We start from the raw sequence: 15287 nt of genomic DNA, 5'->3' as shown, positions 1-15287 counted from the left end.
GAAAGAGACGTCTTGATCAAGGCCACCCGGGGCAAACGGCAACTCCAATGAATATTCCTGTGGGAGCGTCAGCGCCTGTATCGAGCAGACAAGGCCTCTGTCTCATCCGCAAGCTTCAAAACCCAGAAGGCCGCGATGGTCCCGACTTTATCTCGCTGGGAGAGATTAAAGGCGGGAGACCGTGCCAGGTTTCAAGGAGCTTATCCTTTTTTGGGAGTGGAAGCAGAGGAGCAAACTTCTCTCTTCTCATTGCTGGAGGCAGCTATTTTTCACCCTGACCTACTACATGCAAACACAGCACAGGCCCAAGGCGCTCTTGGTCTGTTCTAGTGCTTGGCTCAGCTGTATTGGACATTTTGCTGCAGTCCTGGGGCCACTAGCTCCCCACTAACACCCCCAGCATTCACAGCTGAACTCACCCTTCTTGTAGTCCTGGGTGGAGGGCAGCATCCCCTGGTAGACATGGTAGGGTAGAAGCCTTTGTAAGGCATCTTCGAATGAACGGAATGATGTTTTATAGTCTGGGTGCAACACGGCTCCTTGGTGTTTATGCAACTGTTCCAAGAAGCTAAGAGAAGGAGAGGAAAGACCAGTCAAGATCTAGCACGGAGCGCATGGACAAGACAGCTGCCCATAAAAACTGAATGGTGGAAATTTTTATTGCGCCTCCTCGTGACATTTATGGGCTGCTTAGACCCACTGCAGCACTGCGAGGACCTCCAAAGCTTCCTCCCCCTCACGGTATATGAGCCGAACACACAACAACACGTGTGTCTTGGGCAGCCCCCCCACTATGACCAACCCCCTGCTCATCCTCTGTGTTTTATAGCTGTCAAAGGGCATTTGGGACAGAGTGATGGAGCACCTCGTGGCAAAAGGATCACGCGGGGTCTTCCGACATATGGAACGTGACCTAGACGGCCTATAACTCAATTAGAGAAGTTTCCCCCAGGGGCCGCCAAATGAGATTATGACACAGTTTCTCCAATTAAGGAAAATGTAATTTATCTGAATTGATAAAACGGTGTCATCCTTCCCACAGCAACAAAGCACAGCAGTCCTTAGAGCGAACACGGGCAGCCGCGGCACGTGTGAAATGCCACGGGCAGGAAGGCCACACATCAACCTAACTTCACCCAGAGCTGCCCCCTGTCAGAGGGGTGGCTGCATGCATGCAAGTACATGTGCTCTCAGGGTAGGGGGCACCGGAGACAGAACAACTGATGCCCGGAGGAAAACCATCCCAGAAAAATTCCACACGAAACGTTCCCTGGCACGTTTTGCTGCGTGTCATAGGATCACGGGATTGTAGGAAAGTCAGGCTGGAAAGGACCTCCCAAGGTCACATCTAGTCCAGTCCCTTGCTCAAGGCAGGATCACCCCTCTCCAAACCAGCCCAAACCAGCTAACCTGTTCTTGAAGACCTCCAGGGATGGAGACACCCCCCACCATTCTGGGCAGCCTGTTCCAAGGAGATGGAAGGAGATGTTCCTCCTCATCTCCAGCCTCAGTTTCCCCTGATGCAGCTCGTCCTGTCCTCAACGACCCTGAAGAAAAGCCCATCTCCGTCCTCTCCGACATGGCTCGCACTTGAAGGCCGTGACCACCCTCCCCCTCAGTCTTCTCTTCTCCAGACTAAACAACCCTAGCTCTTCAGCCTCTCTTCATAAGTCTTCTCTCCCAGACCCCTCATCGTTTTCGTTGCTCTGCCCTGGACTCTTTCGAACCTGTCCACGTCCTTCTTGGAAGCATGGGGCCCAAAACTGACCCCAGGACTCCAGGGGAAGCCTTTCTAGTGCCGAACAAAGCAAAAACATCACTGCCCTTGATTTGCAAGGGACAATACTGTTAATACAACCCAGTCTGCTGTTGGCTGTGTCAGCCCTGGCCCCTCTGCATGTACACCAATTTCCACGCCAAGGTAAAACATCATGTCAAGAGAGGCATCCTCAAAGGGAGCTCCGCCACGGCTAATTGATACCTATACACCATAACAAAGAGTGGGCTTTGGCACTTGCATGATGGCAAGATGCACTGTTAAACCTAGTCTAGCCGCTAGCTTCAGCCCTCGGTCTCTGGGACACTTACCATGCTTCTTTGCTGGGCTGTAGTGTAGGCGGTTTTTTCAGGCTTCCAAGTTTACTGTCATACTGGCACGAAGAGAAAAGGGAACATGTGAAAAAGCCTCTAGGTCAGTTTTAATCTACACAGGAGCACCCAGCTTGTGTTCAGAGAATCAGAGAAAATTTGGGTTGGAAGAGACATGAGGCGGTCACATCTAGTCCAACCCCCTGCTCAAAGCAGGACCAGCCCCAACTATTTCAGTCTCCAGCACAACTGCTATCCCCGCCCTCCCAAAAGCTTCTCACAAACCTCTGATGTATAAATAGCTACAGGGGCACGCTCACCTGCTGCGTGGTTTGGACCGGGACTGAAGGCATGAGCTGCGATAATCCTTTGCTGACAACTTGAATCTGCAAGGATCCTTTACCAAGGTTCAGTCCGGAGACGGAGCTGATCACCCCGGGCTTGGTCTGTGAGCAAAACAAAAAGCTGCCATTTGTGAGAGATCCCAGTGCAAATCTAAGGAGGCCAACTTGATTAAGGAAAAAAAAACCACACACACACACACAGCCAGAAACTGCTCACACCAAGTCAGCCCTGAGCAAAAATGTTCCCACTGAACCCCCTTGTTGCTCAGACACCAATATCTGAGTCTTGGGGATATAGTATTTTTACCTTGCACTTCTAGAAGGCAGGTCCTAGCAGGACTGGCATGCCCTTAAGTAAATCAGAAGCAAAAGGAACAAGGCACCTACCCCCTCCCTGTCCCCCCCCCACCGGGTCTCGTTAGCATAAGAATGAGGGATTGTTTCCCCTTTGTCTTTTAAGAGACTGCTGTACTTAAAACACAAATAAGTTTCTGCCAGAGTTAAATGTTTTCTGGCAGGCTGCATTTTTTCCGTTTCCCACAAGAACAACAACCCCGGAGTAAAACTTCATGCCACCCTTCTCAAAATGGACAAAGCCTTTGAGGAGAAGAAGCGTTCTCACCTGAAGAGCAAAGGTGGCTCCGGGCTTCCCCTGTCCCGCCGCTACTTTCCCCACGGAAATAGTCGTGGAGCCAGTAGAAAATGTTTTGCTCTCCGCTGGAACAGAAGCAGTGATACCTGGTGGGAGGGGTGCAGGGATGGAAAATACAGTCATTGCTTCAAATACAGGTTCAAGTTTAAACAGCGGTGTCAGATTCACATAGCAAGCTCCATCCTGGAGAATCCTGCAGCACGTTATAGGCTGGATCAAGGTACTGAGCAAAGCTTTCCATCCAAGTCAGTTAGAGGACCAGGGGACTTAGGCACTTTGGAGAATGTTGTCCACTGAAATGCAGCCACCTCTGCTGGCTATTCAGCATTTGAACGACTCCAAAGCTCAACAGGTCCGCAGAGTGAAGACAACCTGTGCCCTAATCCAACTGAATAGCAATGCAGGGGGCTGAAGCGGGGTAGTAGCATTCAACCATCCAAACTGGAATCTGGCCCAGACAAGAGGCAAAGACCCCAATGTGAGAGAAAGGTACGGGGATAAACTTTCAATAAGCACCCGCAGGAAGGAGGTGGATCTTTGCATACAAGCGACTGAACATCAAAAACATCCCGAGGTGTGAATCAAAGTGTAACTGGAGCGTGAAACTCAGTGCTGTTCTCAGCGGGGGCAGATGACACGACAAGGAGCAATGGGCTCAAGTTGCAGCAAGGAAAACTGAGGTTAGATATTAGGAAGAATTCTCTCGCTGGGCGGGTGGTGAAGCACTGGGACAGGCTCCCTCCAGAGAGGTGGTGGACTCTCCATCCTGGGAGGTTTTGAAGACCAGGGTAGACAAAGCCTTGGCTGGGATGATGTAGCTGGGGCTGGGCATGCTTGGAGCAGGGGGTTGGACTAGATGTGACCTCCTGCAGTCCCTTCCAACCCTCATTTTCTATGATTGTAACTCATGGCCACCAGATGTGGTGGAAGTTGAGAGTTCAGTCAGGGTCACAAAGGGATTGCACATGTTCTTGGAGGAAAGGGGCATCAATAATGATAAATCATGGGAGTGAGGGATACAGCCTCTGAATCAGGACCTTAAATGCTGGAGGCTGCATGTGAGAGAGGAACAGGGGGAAAAAACCCTGCTCAGATTCGTTCACTCCCCTTCCAGCCTCCGCTCTCTGCCGCTGCGAGACACAGAGACTGGGCAGGACAGTCCTAGGGCCTGACCCAGTAAATGGCAGCTCTTACGTTCTTATGAGAAACGAGCTGCCTTCTTTTGGAGGATTTCAGAATCCGAACACATGGCCGGGCAGGGCACATCTAGTCCAACCCCCTGCTCGAGGCAGGATCCCCGCCTCATCCAAAAGTCCCAGTCTCACCTATTCCTAAAACTATGCAGCCAACTCTTGTGCACCGCTACAAGGCCCATTGCCCGCAGATACCAAGAGCACCTGAACTTGCCCAAGTGAAGCCAGGGGCCGGGGACTGGCAGCATCCTGCCACTGAACCGGGGGGGGGTAAAAGGCACTCAAAGGATCCAAGACAGAGGCTGTGCCCCCTGCTGCAGAGGAAGGTAACCCCCTCCCTGCAGTTTATATCAATCTGGCCATGGGGTAAAATTCCTTCCTGATCCCAAATGCAGTGATCAGGCTGGGCCTGAGTAGAAGGCAAGACCCTCTAGCCAGGAACCTCTGGGTTTTAAGTGCCATGCAGGCCCGGAGACATACAACTGCATTTCCTTTCCCTGGGTGGCTTCTGCTCAGTGGCACAGCTTTGATAACCATCAATGCAACAGCGTAGGGAGCTGCACTGCCCGCCCGTTGCCCCCAATTTCCACCTCCTCCTGCCTCTCAGCCCTTCCCGAGCACACGAGCTGCCGCGTTCGAACCTGCAGTGGACGGCTGGCCGGTGGCGGGTGCTGGGGCATGGCTGTGGACCGGTGCCGGCGTCGTTGTCACTGCTACCGGCTGCCCTTGGGTGTTCACCAGGACAGAGGAGGGCTGGCTGCTGAACTGGCTGAGCGCCGACGAGGCCTGGCTGGTAGATGTCTGCTGCTTGGTTTGTAGGATAATTCCCTGTGGCACCTGCGTGGGACAAAAAGGCAGAGGCTGAGAACTCGTCCTGGCTGCTCTGTGCCATCCACGTTTCTATTCACCCCGACACGGGGAAGAAAGGGGCCCTGCCCTATCAAGTGCCCTGGCTCCCATCTCATTCCCTCCCCTTGGACTTCACAAAGCTTGGATGCAAATGCCAAGGGAACAAAAAAACTTGCTTAGCCTTGGGAGCATCCAGGTTTGTGGGTGTCCGGAGTTTAAATTGCCTAGACGTGCCCTTGAAAGGGTCCAGACCGAGTCCTTTTTAATGGATGAGCTGCTGAAACAGAACAAACTGAGTTCAGGTTTTTTTCTCCGAAGGGAACAAGGAAAGTGTTTCACTTATTTTTTAAGAAAGGGAAAGGTGTCTCAGAAGGGACCTCCCAATGAAGTTAGCATGTATATGAACTGGATGTGGTCCTAAGGGCCAGGGTAGAAATACTTCCACTCCCCAGTGCCACAGGCCAGAACCTGGTGGGGTTGCTTCATTTTTTTTGTCTGCTCTTTGTGGGTCCCCCAAGCTGCTTTTCAGGGGGCAAGGGTTTGCTTTCATCTCCCTGGCAATAAAAAATAATAATTCTCTCCATGGGTCTGTGCATTGGATCACGAGTGATTCCCCAGCAGCCCGAGTCTGAGAGGCGACAAACGCTGCATAGGGTTGTTTCCTTTAATTGGGTCAGTTGTCTTCCAAACAACAGAGGACAAAGGGCCCAACTGAAAGCAGCTCAAAGAGGCCAAGGTGGGATGAATTGTGTCCTAGAGGCTGACAACGACATGCTTCATGCAACTGAGACAACCAGCTACCCATGGCCACGGTAGGATGAACGTCTTCCTAAAGGCTGACAATGATCTGCTTCATGCAGCAATGAAGATAACCAGCTACCCATGGCCAAGACGGGATGAATTGCTTCCTAAAGGTTGACACCGATGTGCTTCATGCAGTGATGAAGACAACCAGCTCCCCATGGCCAAGGTGGGATGAATTTCTTTCTAGAAGCTGACAATGATGTGTTTCACGCAACTATGAAGACAACCATCTACCCACGGCCAAGGTGGGATACATTGCTTCCTAGAGGTTGATAACGATGTGCTTCATGCAACGATGAAGACAACCAGCTTCCCACAGAGTTCTTCTAGCTTCACAAATGAATCAACCAACCAACCAAGACAATGTAGGTTTTCCACGGAGGACAGCCACAGTTCACCTTGTTAGTGGTGGCTTATGTGATTTGGAGCTGAGCCAGGAGCAAGGGGTTTCTTTGGTGATATCTTTGTATTGGACTAGGGGTATAGTTGGGAGAGATGTTACATGCGCTTTTGGGGCACAGAGTGCCCTCATCCTCAGAGAGAGGATGGAGACGGGCTTCTCTCTGTGGCAGGACTAAAGAGCAACGGCCTCACACTGCAGCAGGAGAAACTGAGGTGGGAGATGAGGAGGAACTTCCTGGCTCCGAGGGTGGTTGATCATTGTAACAGGCTGCCCATGGAGGTGGGGGAGTCTCCATCCCTGGAGATCTTCAAGAACAGGTTGGACAGACACGTGACTGGGATAGTTTAAACACGCAGGTAGTTGTTAGTCTGAAGTCAAGCAGAAGGAAGTGTAGATTTGCACTTTATAGACTAACCAAGATAGATTATATGGTCATCTAGTCCAGACCCCTGCTCAAGGCAGGTTTTTTGTGTATTAAAAAAAAAAAAAATACACACACACATATGGGATGGTTTAGTCAGGGATGATCCTGCCTTGAGCAAGGTCTAGACTAGATGACTGCAAGGTCCCTTCCAGCCTGACTTTCCTGCAATTTCTCTAGGATACCTGACTATCTAGCTGGCCCAATAAAATATATCACCAAAAAACCCCTGTTGCATGTTTCCTGGACCCTCACGGCTACAACAGCACTCCAACCCTGCTGTAACATGATGGGACTAGAAACTGGTGGTATATTTTTTCCAAAGCCCTATGAGCTGTCTTTTGTACCTGATACCCATGGACTTTCTACTGTATTTCCCAACACACAACATGCCCTGGAATATAATATGCAGGGGTTTTTTGAAAGGCCAAATGATAGGGGGTGGGGATCTTTCCATGCAGCAAGTAACTGGGAGCTGGGCACATGTTTTGCTCCCTGTGGATGGCTGCAGATTCTACTCCACCCATTCAGCAGCAAAACCTGCTCTTACCGTATTTTTTGCATATAACGTGCAGTCCAATTTCCAGCAGTTGGAAATTTGGGGGGAGGGGGGGGAAGGTGCGTTATATGTGAGAAAATATGGTGTTTTTGATTATAAGACAGGGAGGTGCTATTTCTGCAGACCGAAGCCCAGGCGAACGACCCTCCCCCCCACTTCTACAGTCATTATTTACCTGCTGAAACCTGTCCAGTAGCTGCTTCTGCTGCGGAGCGGGATTTGGAATTGCCGTCAGGGTTTGGAATTGGTTTGGAACCATCTGAAAACTGCGCTGCTGCTCTGGGGTGAGGTGAAGGGTCTGGGTCGGGGTCGGGGGCTTGATCTGGCCCTGGGAAGGGAACTGAAGCTGGAAGTGCGGCGAATGGGTATGCTGGGCCTCGGCGGGTGCCTGGATCTGGGAATGCAGCCGGGTCTGGACCTGGGGCTCAGCCTGGGGCTGGATGGAGGCAGCCAGCTGCACTTGGAGTTGCATGTGGGGAGGCGTCGCCAGCGGCGGCTGCCCTTCGGCCTGCGACGGCGGCGGCTGGAACTGGACCTGAGGCTGCGAGGGAGGCCGCAGGGGGTGCTGGGTGGGCCCGTGCGGGGACGACGTGATCTGGTTCTGGATCACGTACAGGTTCTGCATCTGGGTCTGCGGGGTGCAGGAGCGAGACAGGGGCTCTGACGGGGGCCGTGACAGCGTCTGGGGCTGGGAGGGGGGCCTCGAGTGTGGCCGCGATGGGGGCCGGGAGAGGGGCTGGGGCTGCGACGGAGGGCGGGACTGGTGCGGGGACTGCATTTGGGGCAGGTGCGCGGGCTGGATCTGAGGGCTCTCGCCTATGGGAGGATGAGGTAGCGAATGGGACGGGGAGGCACCAGGGAGCTTCTGCTGCCCCGCAGGCAACTGCAACAGAGAAAGAAAGAAAGAGGGAGAAGATGTTAGCGGAGGGGGGCATAGGGATTGCCAGCAGCCAGGCTCCTGTGGCCTTGCAGCTGCTCCATCGGTCTAGAAGGCCCCCCCGTCATCCCAGTCATATTGCAGCCACCAGAGAGATCTAGGGTGTCCTCTCCCACGGCTAAAAGATTTTGAAGAACTGAGCTGTGGGTCTCACCCTCCTGTACTCCCAGCGGGCACTTCCTCGGGCTGACGAGTGCCAACGGATAGCAGAATCCCAGGGGCAGCTCTGAGACCATGGCCAGCCATTGCACGTATTGGCTAGCTCAGCTGGTCAGAGCCCGGACGGCTTGCAAAAATGCTTCCAAATCAGTGAAGACGCAATGCAAGGGTGAACCCTGGGAGGTGCCTTGGAAAAATGCTTCTAAATCAGCAGACAACACTACGCAGGGGTGAACCCCGGGAGACGCCTGTCTCGCTAACCCTGGGTGTTGCCAAAATGCTTCCAAGCCAAGCAAGCTGATGCAGCTGGTGCCGGACGGCAGGGTCTGCACTAGTTTGCTTATAAATATGATGCCTGTGACTCAGGTTCCCTGTAGCAGGCGAGGGCTGGAGTTACTACCCTTTATATCACAGTCATTTTCCCCCTTTTGCCCTTCCAGACCCAAGTAGAGCTCAAATCCCTCCCTGCTGCAACTGTATGTATCCCCCTCTGCATCCTGGCTTCCAGCTACGGAGAATATGGCCAAAGCTCCCCAGTCCTGGCCTACACAGCACTGGACGTGCCCTTGGCTTTGTTCCTCTCCCAGCCAGAGATAATCTAGATGTCCCAAAAAACCCAGCCTGAAATGGAGCGGTACCCTGCATAGCGCAGCGGTGTTAGCACAGCACATCAGCTCAGCCTACGTGGGATTTTCGAACAGTGCTAACCCTCATTAAGACTCCTGTTTCTAGACCACACAACAGGGGTGAAACGGATCTAGAATAAAGCTGCGTGCTTGGTCTGACGGATGCACCGCCTGCGTGTCGGCTCCGGCCGTTATGAGAACCGACTGCTTCCGATGGGTGAATAAATGGGTGATAAAGGCCCTGGCGAGGACAGGACAGTACCAGGATAGCAGCACGCATAAGGGACAGAAAAAAGAGGGGTGGGGGGGAAATGAAGCAGCAAGACAAGGCAGCAGCAGCTTCCAGGGTTAGTGAGATCCTGAAGGCGAGCAAGCAGAGAACAGCAGAGAGGAGACGGATTGGCAAGTGCCACAGACGGACAACGAGAGCCGGATAATGGGGGGCGGGACGTGGGAGAAGGGGAAGAGTCAATCCTGCTGCAGATGCCGACGGAAAGGAGATTCCCTCGGCCATCAGAGCAGCTGCCCGGGGCGTGCTATTTTTTCACGTGCTGGCTAAAAAGCGCCTAAAGGCCGGACTCGGTTGCAGCCTGGCAGCAGCTGCTCGCTCCCATCTTCTGCTCCCGTGCTGAGGGGGTGATAAATTACCCGGGTCCATTTCGGTGCTTTGGTGGCCGAGATCCCGGACCACCCGCTCACCACAACTCGGCATCCCACAGGCCAGGCATGTCGCTCCCCCCTCTCCTCTTACTGCTTTCTCTCAGATGGAAAAACCATGAAGGCCTTTCCATTTTGTCCCTAGGATGTCCTCGGAAGAGGACCAGAGCTGCTTTTATTTTAAAAACAAAGGTGCAGCTGGATCCCCTGTCCTAGCTGTGGGGAGAGGGGGTGGGAGGGGGACCAGTGAGGAAACTAAGCCAGATGGCCTGAATTTGGATGCTTTATTAGAATTGTGGAAATCAGAGATGAAAGAGACTTCTTGTTACCTCATCCCATCCATCTCTGCCCCAGCACACACACATCTGTTATGGGAAGGTCCTACACACTCTGTAGTCATACACCGCCCCCCCCATGCAGGCTCTTGCACTGACACACACATACAAAGATCCTACATCACAGCAGAGCACATACACATACAAGCACAGCAATGCAGGTTCTTGCACTAACACACACACACATCCTGAATCACAGCAGACCACACACACATACACACACATCTTCAAAAGAAAAGAAGGGTAAACAGCAAAACTGTTCTTATGTCTATTTTAAAAGTGTTTTGGCTGGTATCAAATATAAGGACAAAGTTGAGCTTCACAGCACACAATTTTGATATATGTACATCTATTTGTAAGTGTGCATGCATAAAATTGCAGCTCTACCCATATACTATATGTATATTATTGATATAGACACATTTATATACACACATTATATGCATTTATATATACAGATATACAGGCATATACACACATATATATGCATATACATGCATATATATGTGTGTGTGTGTGGTGTATGTGTACATAATGCATATCATGTGTGTATAATTGCGTTATATGCCATCTATTAATAATGTATACATAATACATTGATATATTATAGACCAGAGGTTCCCAAATTGTGGTGCATGTACCCCTGGGGGTATGCAAGATATTTCGACGGGGGGGTACGTGGGATAAATTGTGTAATTGAAGATTTAATTTTCATCATCATCATAATAATTGGCATGTAAGGGGTTAAAATATAAAATGTGCTGGTAGGGGTACATGGGCAACTGGTAAATCTGGAAGTGGGTCCGCAAGTTTGGGAACCTCTGTTATAGACACAATTATATGTAGATTAATGGATACCACCATTATATATACACATTATATGCATATGTGTATAATGTATACAATACACACACACACACACAACATGTACACGCACACAAAGCATACACACATATATACATGCATATATGTATACATACACATACATAGATCTATATACAGGCATACATATATACATACACACATACATACGTGTGTGTACACAAGTATATACGTATGCATGTATATTGTGTGTTTATGTATATAGTGTGTATAGAATGGTGTCTATATACAATCTATTAATAATATATGTAACGTCGACATAATATATCCACGTGCAATATATCCATAATATACAAACACAGAATGTATCTATATAATATATATCAATATGTAATAACACATGCAGTATGTTTTAACATACTACAGACAAAGTTACACGCGCACGCGCACACACAATTACAAATAGATGCATGTGTCACATAGAAATGGCGCGCTGTAAAGCTCAGCTTAGTCCTTATATTTGAACCACCTTTGCAACAGGCATAAGAACAGCTCTGCCCTTGACCCTGCTTTGCTTCCCGGCTCACTGCACGGAAGAATCGAAGGGCTGGGCCGTTCTCCTGTTTCCGTTTAATCACCGAGACGGTGCCAAACCCCCTCTCGGGGCAGCGTGCAGAAGCCCACAGCTCCAGGGTCACGCTCCCTGGCCACGGGCTTAGGCACCCCTGCTAGCGATCGGCGTCTGGCCCTCGTTAAGCGCCCATCGTTAGCAGAGAAAGCTGTTTTCTGGGCACCCTTCCGGCTTTCGGCCGCAAGGGGGCAGCTCTGGTCGCTGTTACAGAGGTCACTCCACCACCACCCACTTCTCCACCTTTGCTTTGAAATGTGGGGAGACGCGGGCAGCTACTTAAGAGAGAGGCTAGTCTTTTCTCTCTGCATCTCTTTACTTCCTCCCGTCCGGCAGAGAGACAGAGAAAGGCACAAAGCAGAAGGGGCACTTCTACGGGAGAAAGACTGAACGAATTAGACAGAAGCTCAGTGGGAGAGCGAGAAGGAAGACACACCGAAGCAGGCGGGCGGGCACGACAGGTAAGGGCTACCTGGCAAGGCAGCGCCTGCTGCGGGTGGCCAGCTGAGAACTGAGGTATAAGGGTCGTTCCTTTGGATTCGGCCGGGGCCAGGTTCTGGTTGGGGCCCAGGTCCCGCTGCAGGGCCGTGCCCGCACTGCTGCTGACTATCACCGAGGCAGGGACACTGCTTGTGGCGCTGAGGGCGGTGGTGGCTATGCTGTAGATGGGCAGAGGCACTGGCGGGTGTGGTGGTACTGTGGACTGATTCAGACTGTTCTCCTGCTGCATTTTCAGGGTGGCTGGATAAAATTGCTGCTGCTGCTGCTGCTGGCTCCGGTCCTTCTGAAATGGCCAACAAATTTAGCATGGACCAGATTCACGGTGCTCTCCTTTCCTTTCCCTTTCGCTCTCCATCCCCCTTGCGCAGGCAGGCTGTGGCTGCCGCTAGCGCAGCGCTTTGCAACAGGTTACCCCAGCAAATCTTTTCAGTGCTCTGCATTGCTCTAACCCCTGGAGCAGAGGGCAACAAAAAGGATTAAGGGGTTGGGGCACGTGATGCACAAGGAGAGGCTGAGGGGACTGGGCTCATTGAGTCTACAGAAGAGAAGACTGAGGGGGATTGAATAGGAGCCTTCACGTCCCTGCAGGGGGGCTGCAAAGGGGATGGAGCTGGGCTGGTCTCAGTGGGGGCAGACGACAGGACAAGGAGCAATGGTCTCTAGTTGTAGCAAGGGAGGTTGAGGTTGGATATTAGGAAAAACTCTTCTCGCTAGGAGGGTGGTGAAGCACAGGAGCAGGTTACCCAGAGAGGTGGTGGAGTCTCCATTTGTGGAGGTTTTGAAGACCCAGCTGGACAAAGCCTTGGCTGGGATGAAATAGGTGGAGCTGGCACTGCTTGCAGCAGGTGGTTGCACTAGATGTGACCTCCTGAGGTCCTTCCAACCCCCATTTTCTATAATTCTATGTTGTGGACTCTCCATCTGTGGAGGTGTTTAAGACCCGGCTAGACGAAGCCTTGGCTGGGATGATCTAGTTGGGGAAGGTCCTGCTTCAAGCAGGGGGTTGGACTAGATGTGACTTCCTGAAGTCATTTCCAACCTGAATTTTTGATGATTCTGTGTTGTAGACTCTGCATCCTTGGAGGTTTTGAAGACCCGAGTAGACAAAGCCTTGGCTGGGAAGATGTAGCTGGGGCTGGTCCTGCTTTGAGCAGGGGGTTGCACTAGATGTGACCTCCTGAGGTCCCTTCTGCCCCTTGTTTTCTATGATACGGGTCTTTTGCTTTTGGGGGTTCTTCCCTGGCACCACAGTTAGGCTGATCCAAGCTACTGCACCAAAAGGGAGACAGCTCTTTCCATGTAGATGGTAACTGCTTTACAGAGACATCCTTTACCTACCCAGATATCTCACTGATGGGAGCAACGCACTGCTTTATTCTGCGCTGGAAGAGCCTAGCTCGAGATGTTTGGGGGGGACAGGGAAATATTTGAATTGCAAGTGACAGGTGACAAATCCAAACCACAAGCCTCAAAATCAAGACACCAAGAGCTGTAACTGGCACTCCCGACCTGTGCTCGGAGAGCGAGGTGCATGCAGGGCAAGTGGGAAGCTGTTTACGGTAGATATACGCGTGGGTTTTTCTTCCTTCAGAGAATCCGGGGGCTCCTCGGTATTGCCAAAGTGAATTGGGGACACTTGGACATTTTTCTTTACTAAGAACTGGGATTTCATAGACATTAGGGCTAGAAGGGACCTTGGAAGATCATCGAGTCCAGCCCGCCGCCCCAGGGGCAGGAAGTCAGCTGGGGTCAAAGAATCCCAGCAAGATAAGCATCCAGAAGACAGGATACAGAAGACGATGCTCCCGTAGTTAATAAAGGGGTCACTGTCAAGATCAAACCCACTTCGGCGAACTCTGCAGTGACTATATTCTGCTGCAGAGGAACATCTATGGAGACAAATGTACCAACAAAAGGAAATCACAGCTGATGCTATTTTTGGATTTGGTAACTAAGCACCAGGACAAATCCAGGCCTACACTCCAATTCTAGGCATAGCCTTGCACCCTTTTCTACCAGAGGTAAAATCCAGCCCACTGTCTTTTTTGGGGGAAGAGGGACAAGTAGGAATGTCAGGTCATCTGGAAATGGGGCATCAGTAGCAGGCCCTGCCCATCTCTTGATCGATGTCTAGGCAATTATAAATCTATGGTGTGTCCACTCCTCGAATACTGCACCCAGATCTGGACCCTGCACCTCAAAAAGGAGATAGAAGAATGCGAGGTCCAGAGAAGGGCAACAAGGATGATTAGCGAGAGACTAATGAGGTCACGCCTGTTCAATTTAGAAGAGACGCTGGAGAGGGAACAGGACAAAGGTTTACAATATATTAAATGGAGAAGAGAAAGTCAACGGGGATTTATTATTTACCATCTCTCACGAGACAAGAATGAGGGATCACAGCATGCAAGGAGCAGGCCGTCCGCTTAAAACGAGCACAAGGAAGTTCGTTCTTGCTCAGTGTGGAATTAAAGAGCGGAGCTCGTTGCCACCAGATGTGGTGGAAGCCGAGACTCAAACGGGATTGGGGACACTCTTGGTGGAAAGGGGTGTTAGCAGCCGTTGAGCATGGGAGCGAGGGGCACGGCCTCCAAATTGTAACTCCCTGGACCTTCAACGCTGGAGGCTGCAAAGGAGAGGAACAAGGGGAAAACCCTGCTCAGACCTGGTCACTCTTCCTTCCAGCCTCTGCTGCTGTGTGACACCGCAGACCAGGCAAGACGGACCTGGGGTCTGACCCAGTCAATGGCAGTTCTTAAGTCTATGTTATTTCAGCAACTTCAGTCTGTCTGGATCAGGCACAAAGGATTGGTTTGAAATGGGAGGAGAAGACGACAGTGGTGTTAATGGGCTAGGCAAGAGAAGCAAACGGCCTCACCTGATCTGGGGTGATGTAAATGGATATGAGAAGGCATAACAGGCCTGGCGTCTGCACTTTTGGCAGCGTACGTACGCACTCCTTCGTGGCTGCCGCGGCCCACATGCAGTGTGGAGCAGCTGCAACAAGTGTGCCCACGGTAAGAGTTTTTGTACCACGCCGTTAAAGGCAAAAAGAGTTTTGCCCACGCTGCCATTTTTGTATAGCAGCATCCATGTTTCTGCACTTTCCAACTGTCTTGACTACGTGATGGTGGAAGGTGACCAAAAACTCAACTCTTAGCCATCAACAGTCTCCATAGCTGGGCAAGTCTCCCACCCCCACACAAAAGCATCTCCACCTGTTCAAACTCAGTCACGGTAGCTCATTCATTTGTGAGGTATTGTTAACGAGATTACCAGCCAGGACCGCAGTCTCCATGACCGGGATGA

The 15287-nt window shown here is 51.3% G+C and overlaps 1 protein-coding gene across 1 annotated transcript in view; it reads right to left on the bottom strand.

Annotated features, from left to right (window-relative positions):
• Positions 1-15287, bottom strand: part of BICRA (BRD4 interacting chromatin remodeling complex associated protein) — a 38057-nt gene that overhangs the window by 7933 nt on the left and 14837 nt on the right. The window contains exons 6-12 of the mRNA XM_025193407.1: positions 11950-12261; positions 7489-8196; positions 4919-5114; positions 3055-3170; positions 2409-2534; positions 2089-2150; positions 420-568 (exon numbers count right to left, since the gene is read on the bottom strand). Of these exons, the coding sequence (XP_025049192.1) occupies positions 420-568; positions 2089-2150; positions 2409-2534; positions 3055-3170; positions 4919-5114; positions 7489-8196; positions 11950-12261 (1669 nt within the window). The remainder of the gene's footprint in view (positions 1-419; positions 569-2088; positions 2151-2408; positions 2535-3054; positions 3171-4918; positions 5115-7488; positions 8197-11949; positions 12262-15287) is intronic.

This window comes from Alligator sinensis, unplaced genomic scaffold (assembly GCF_000455745.1).
Source record: "Alligator sinensis unplaced genomic scaffold, ASM45574v1 scaffold107_1, whole genome shotgun sequence".
Classification (NCBI taxonomy): Eukaryota; Metazoa; Chordata; order Crocodylia; family Alligatoridae; genus Alligator; species Alligator sinensis.
This window is presented reverse-complemented; position numbering and strand designations above follow the sequence as displayed.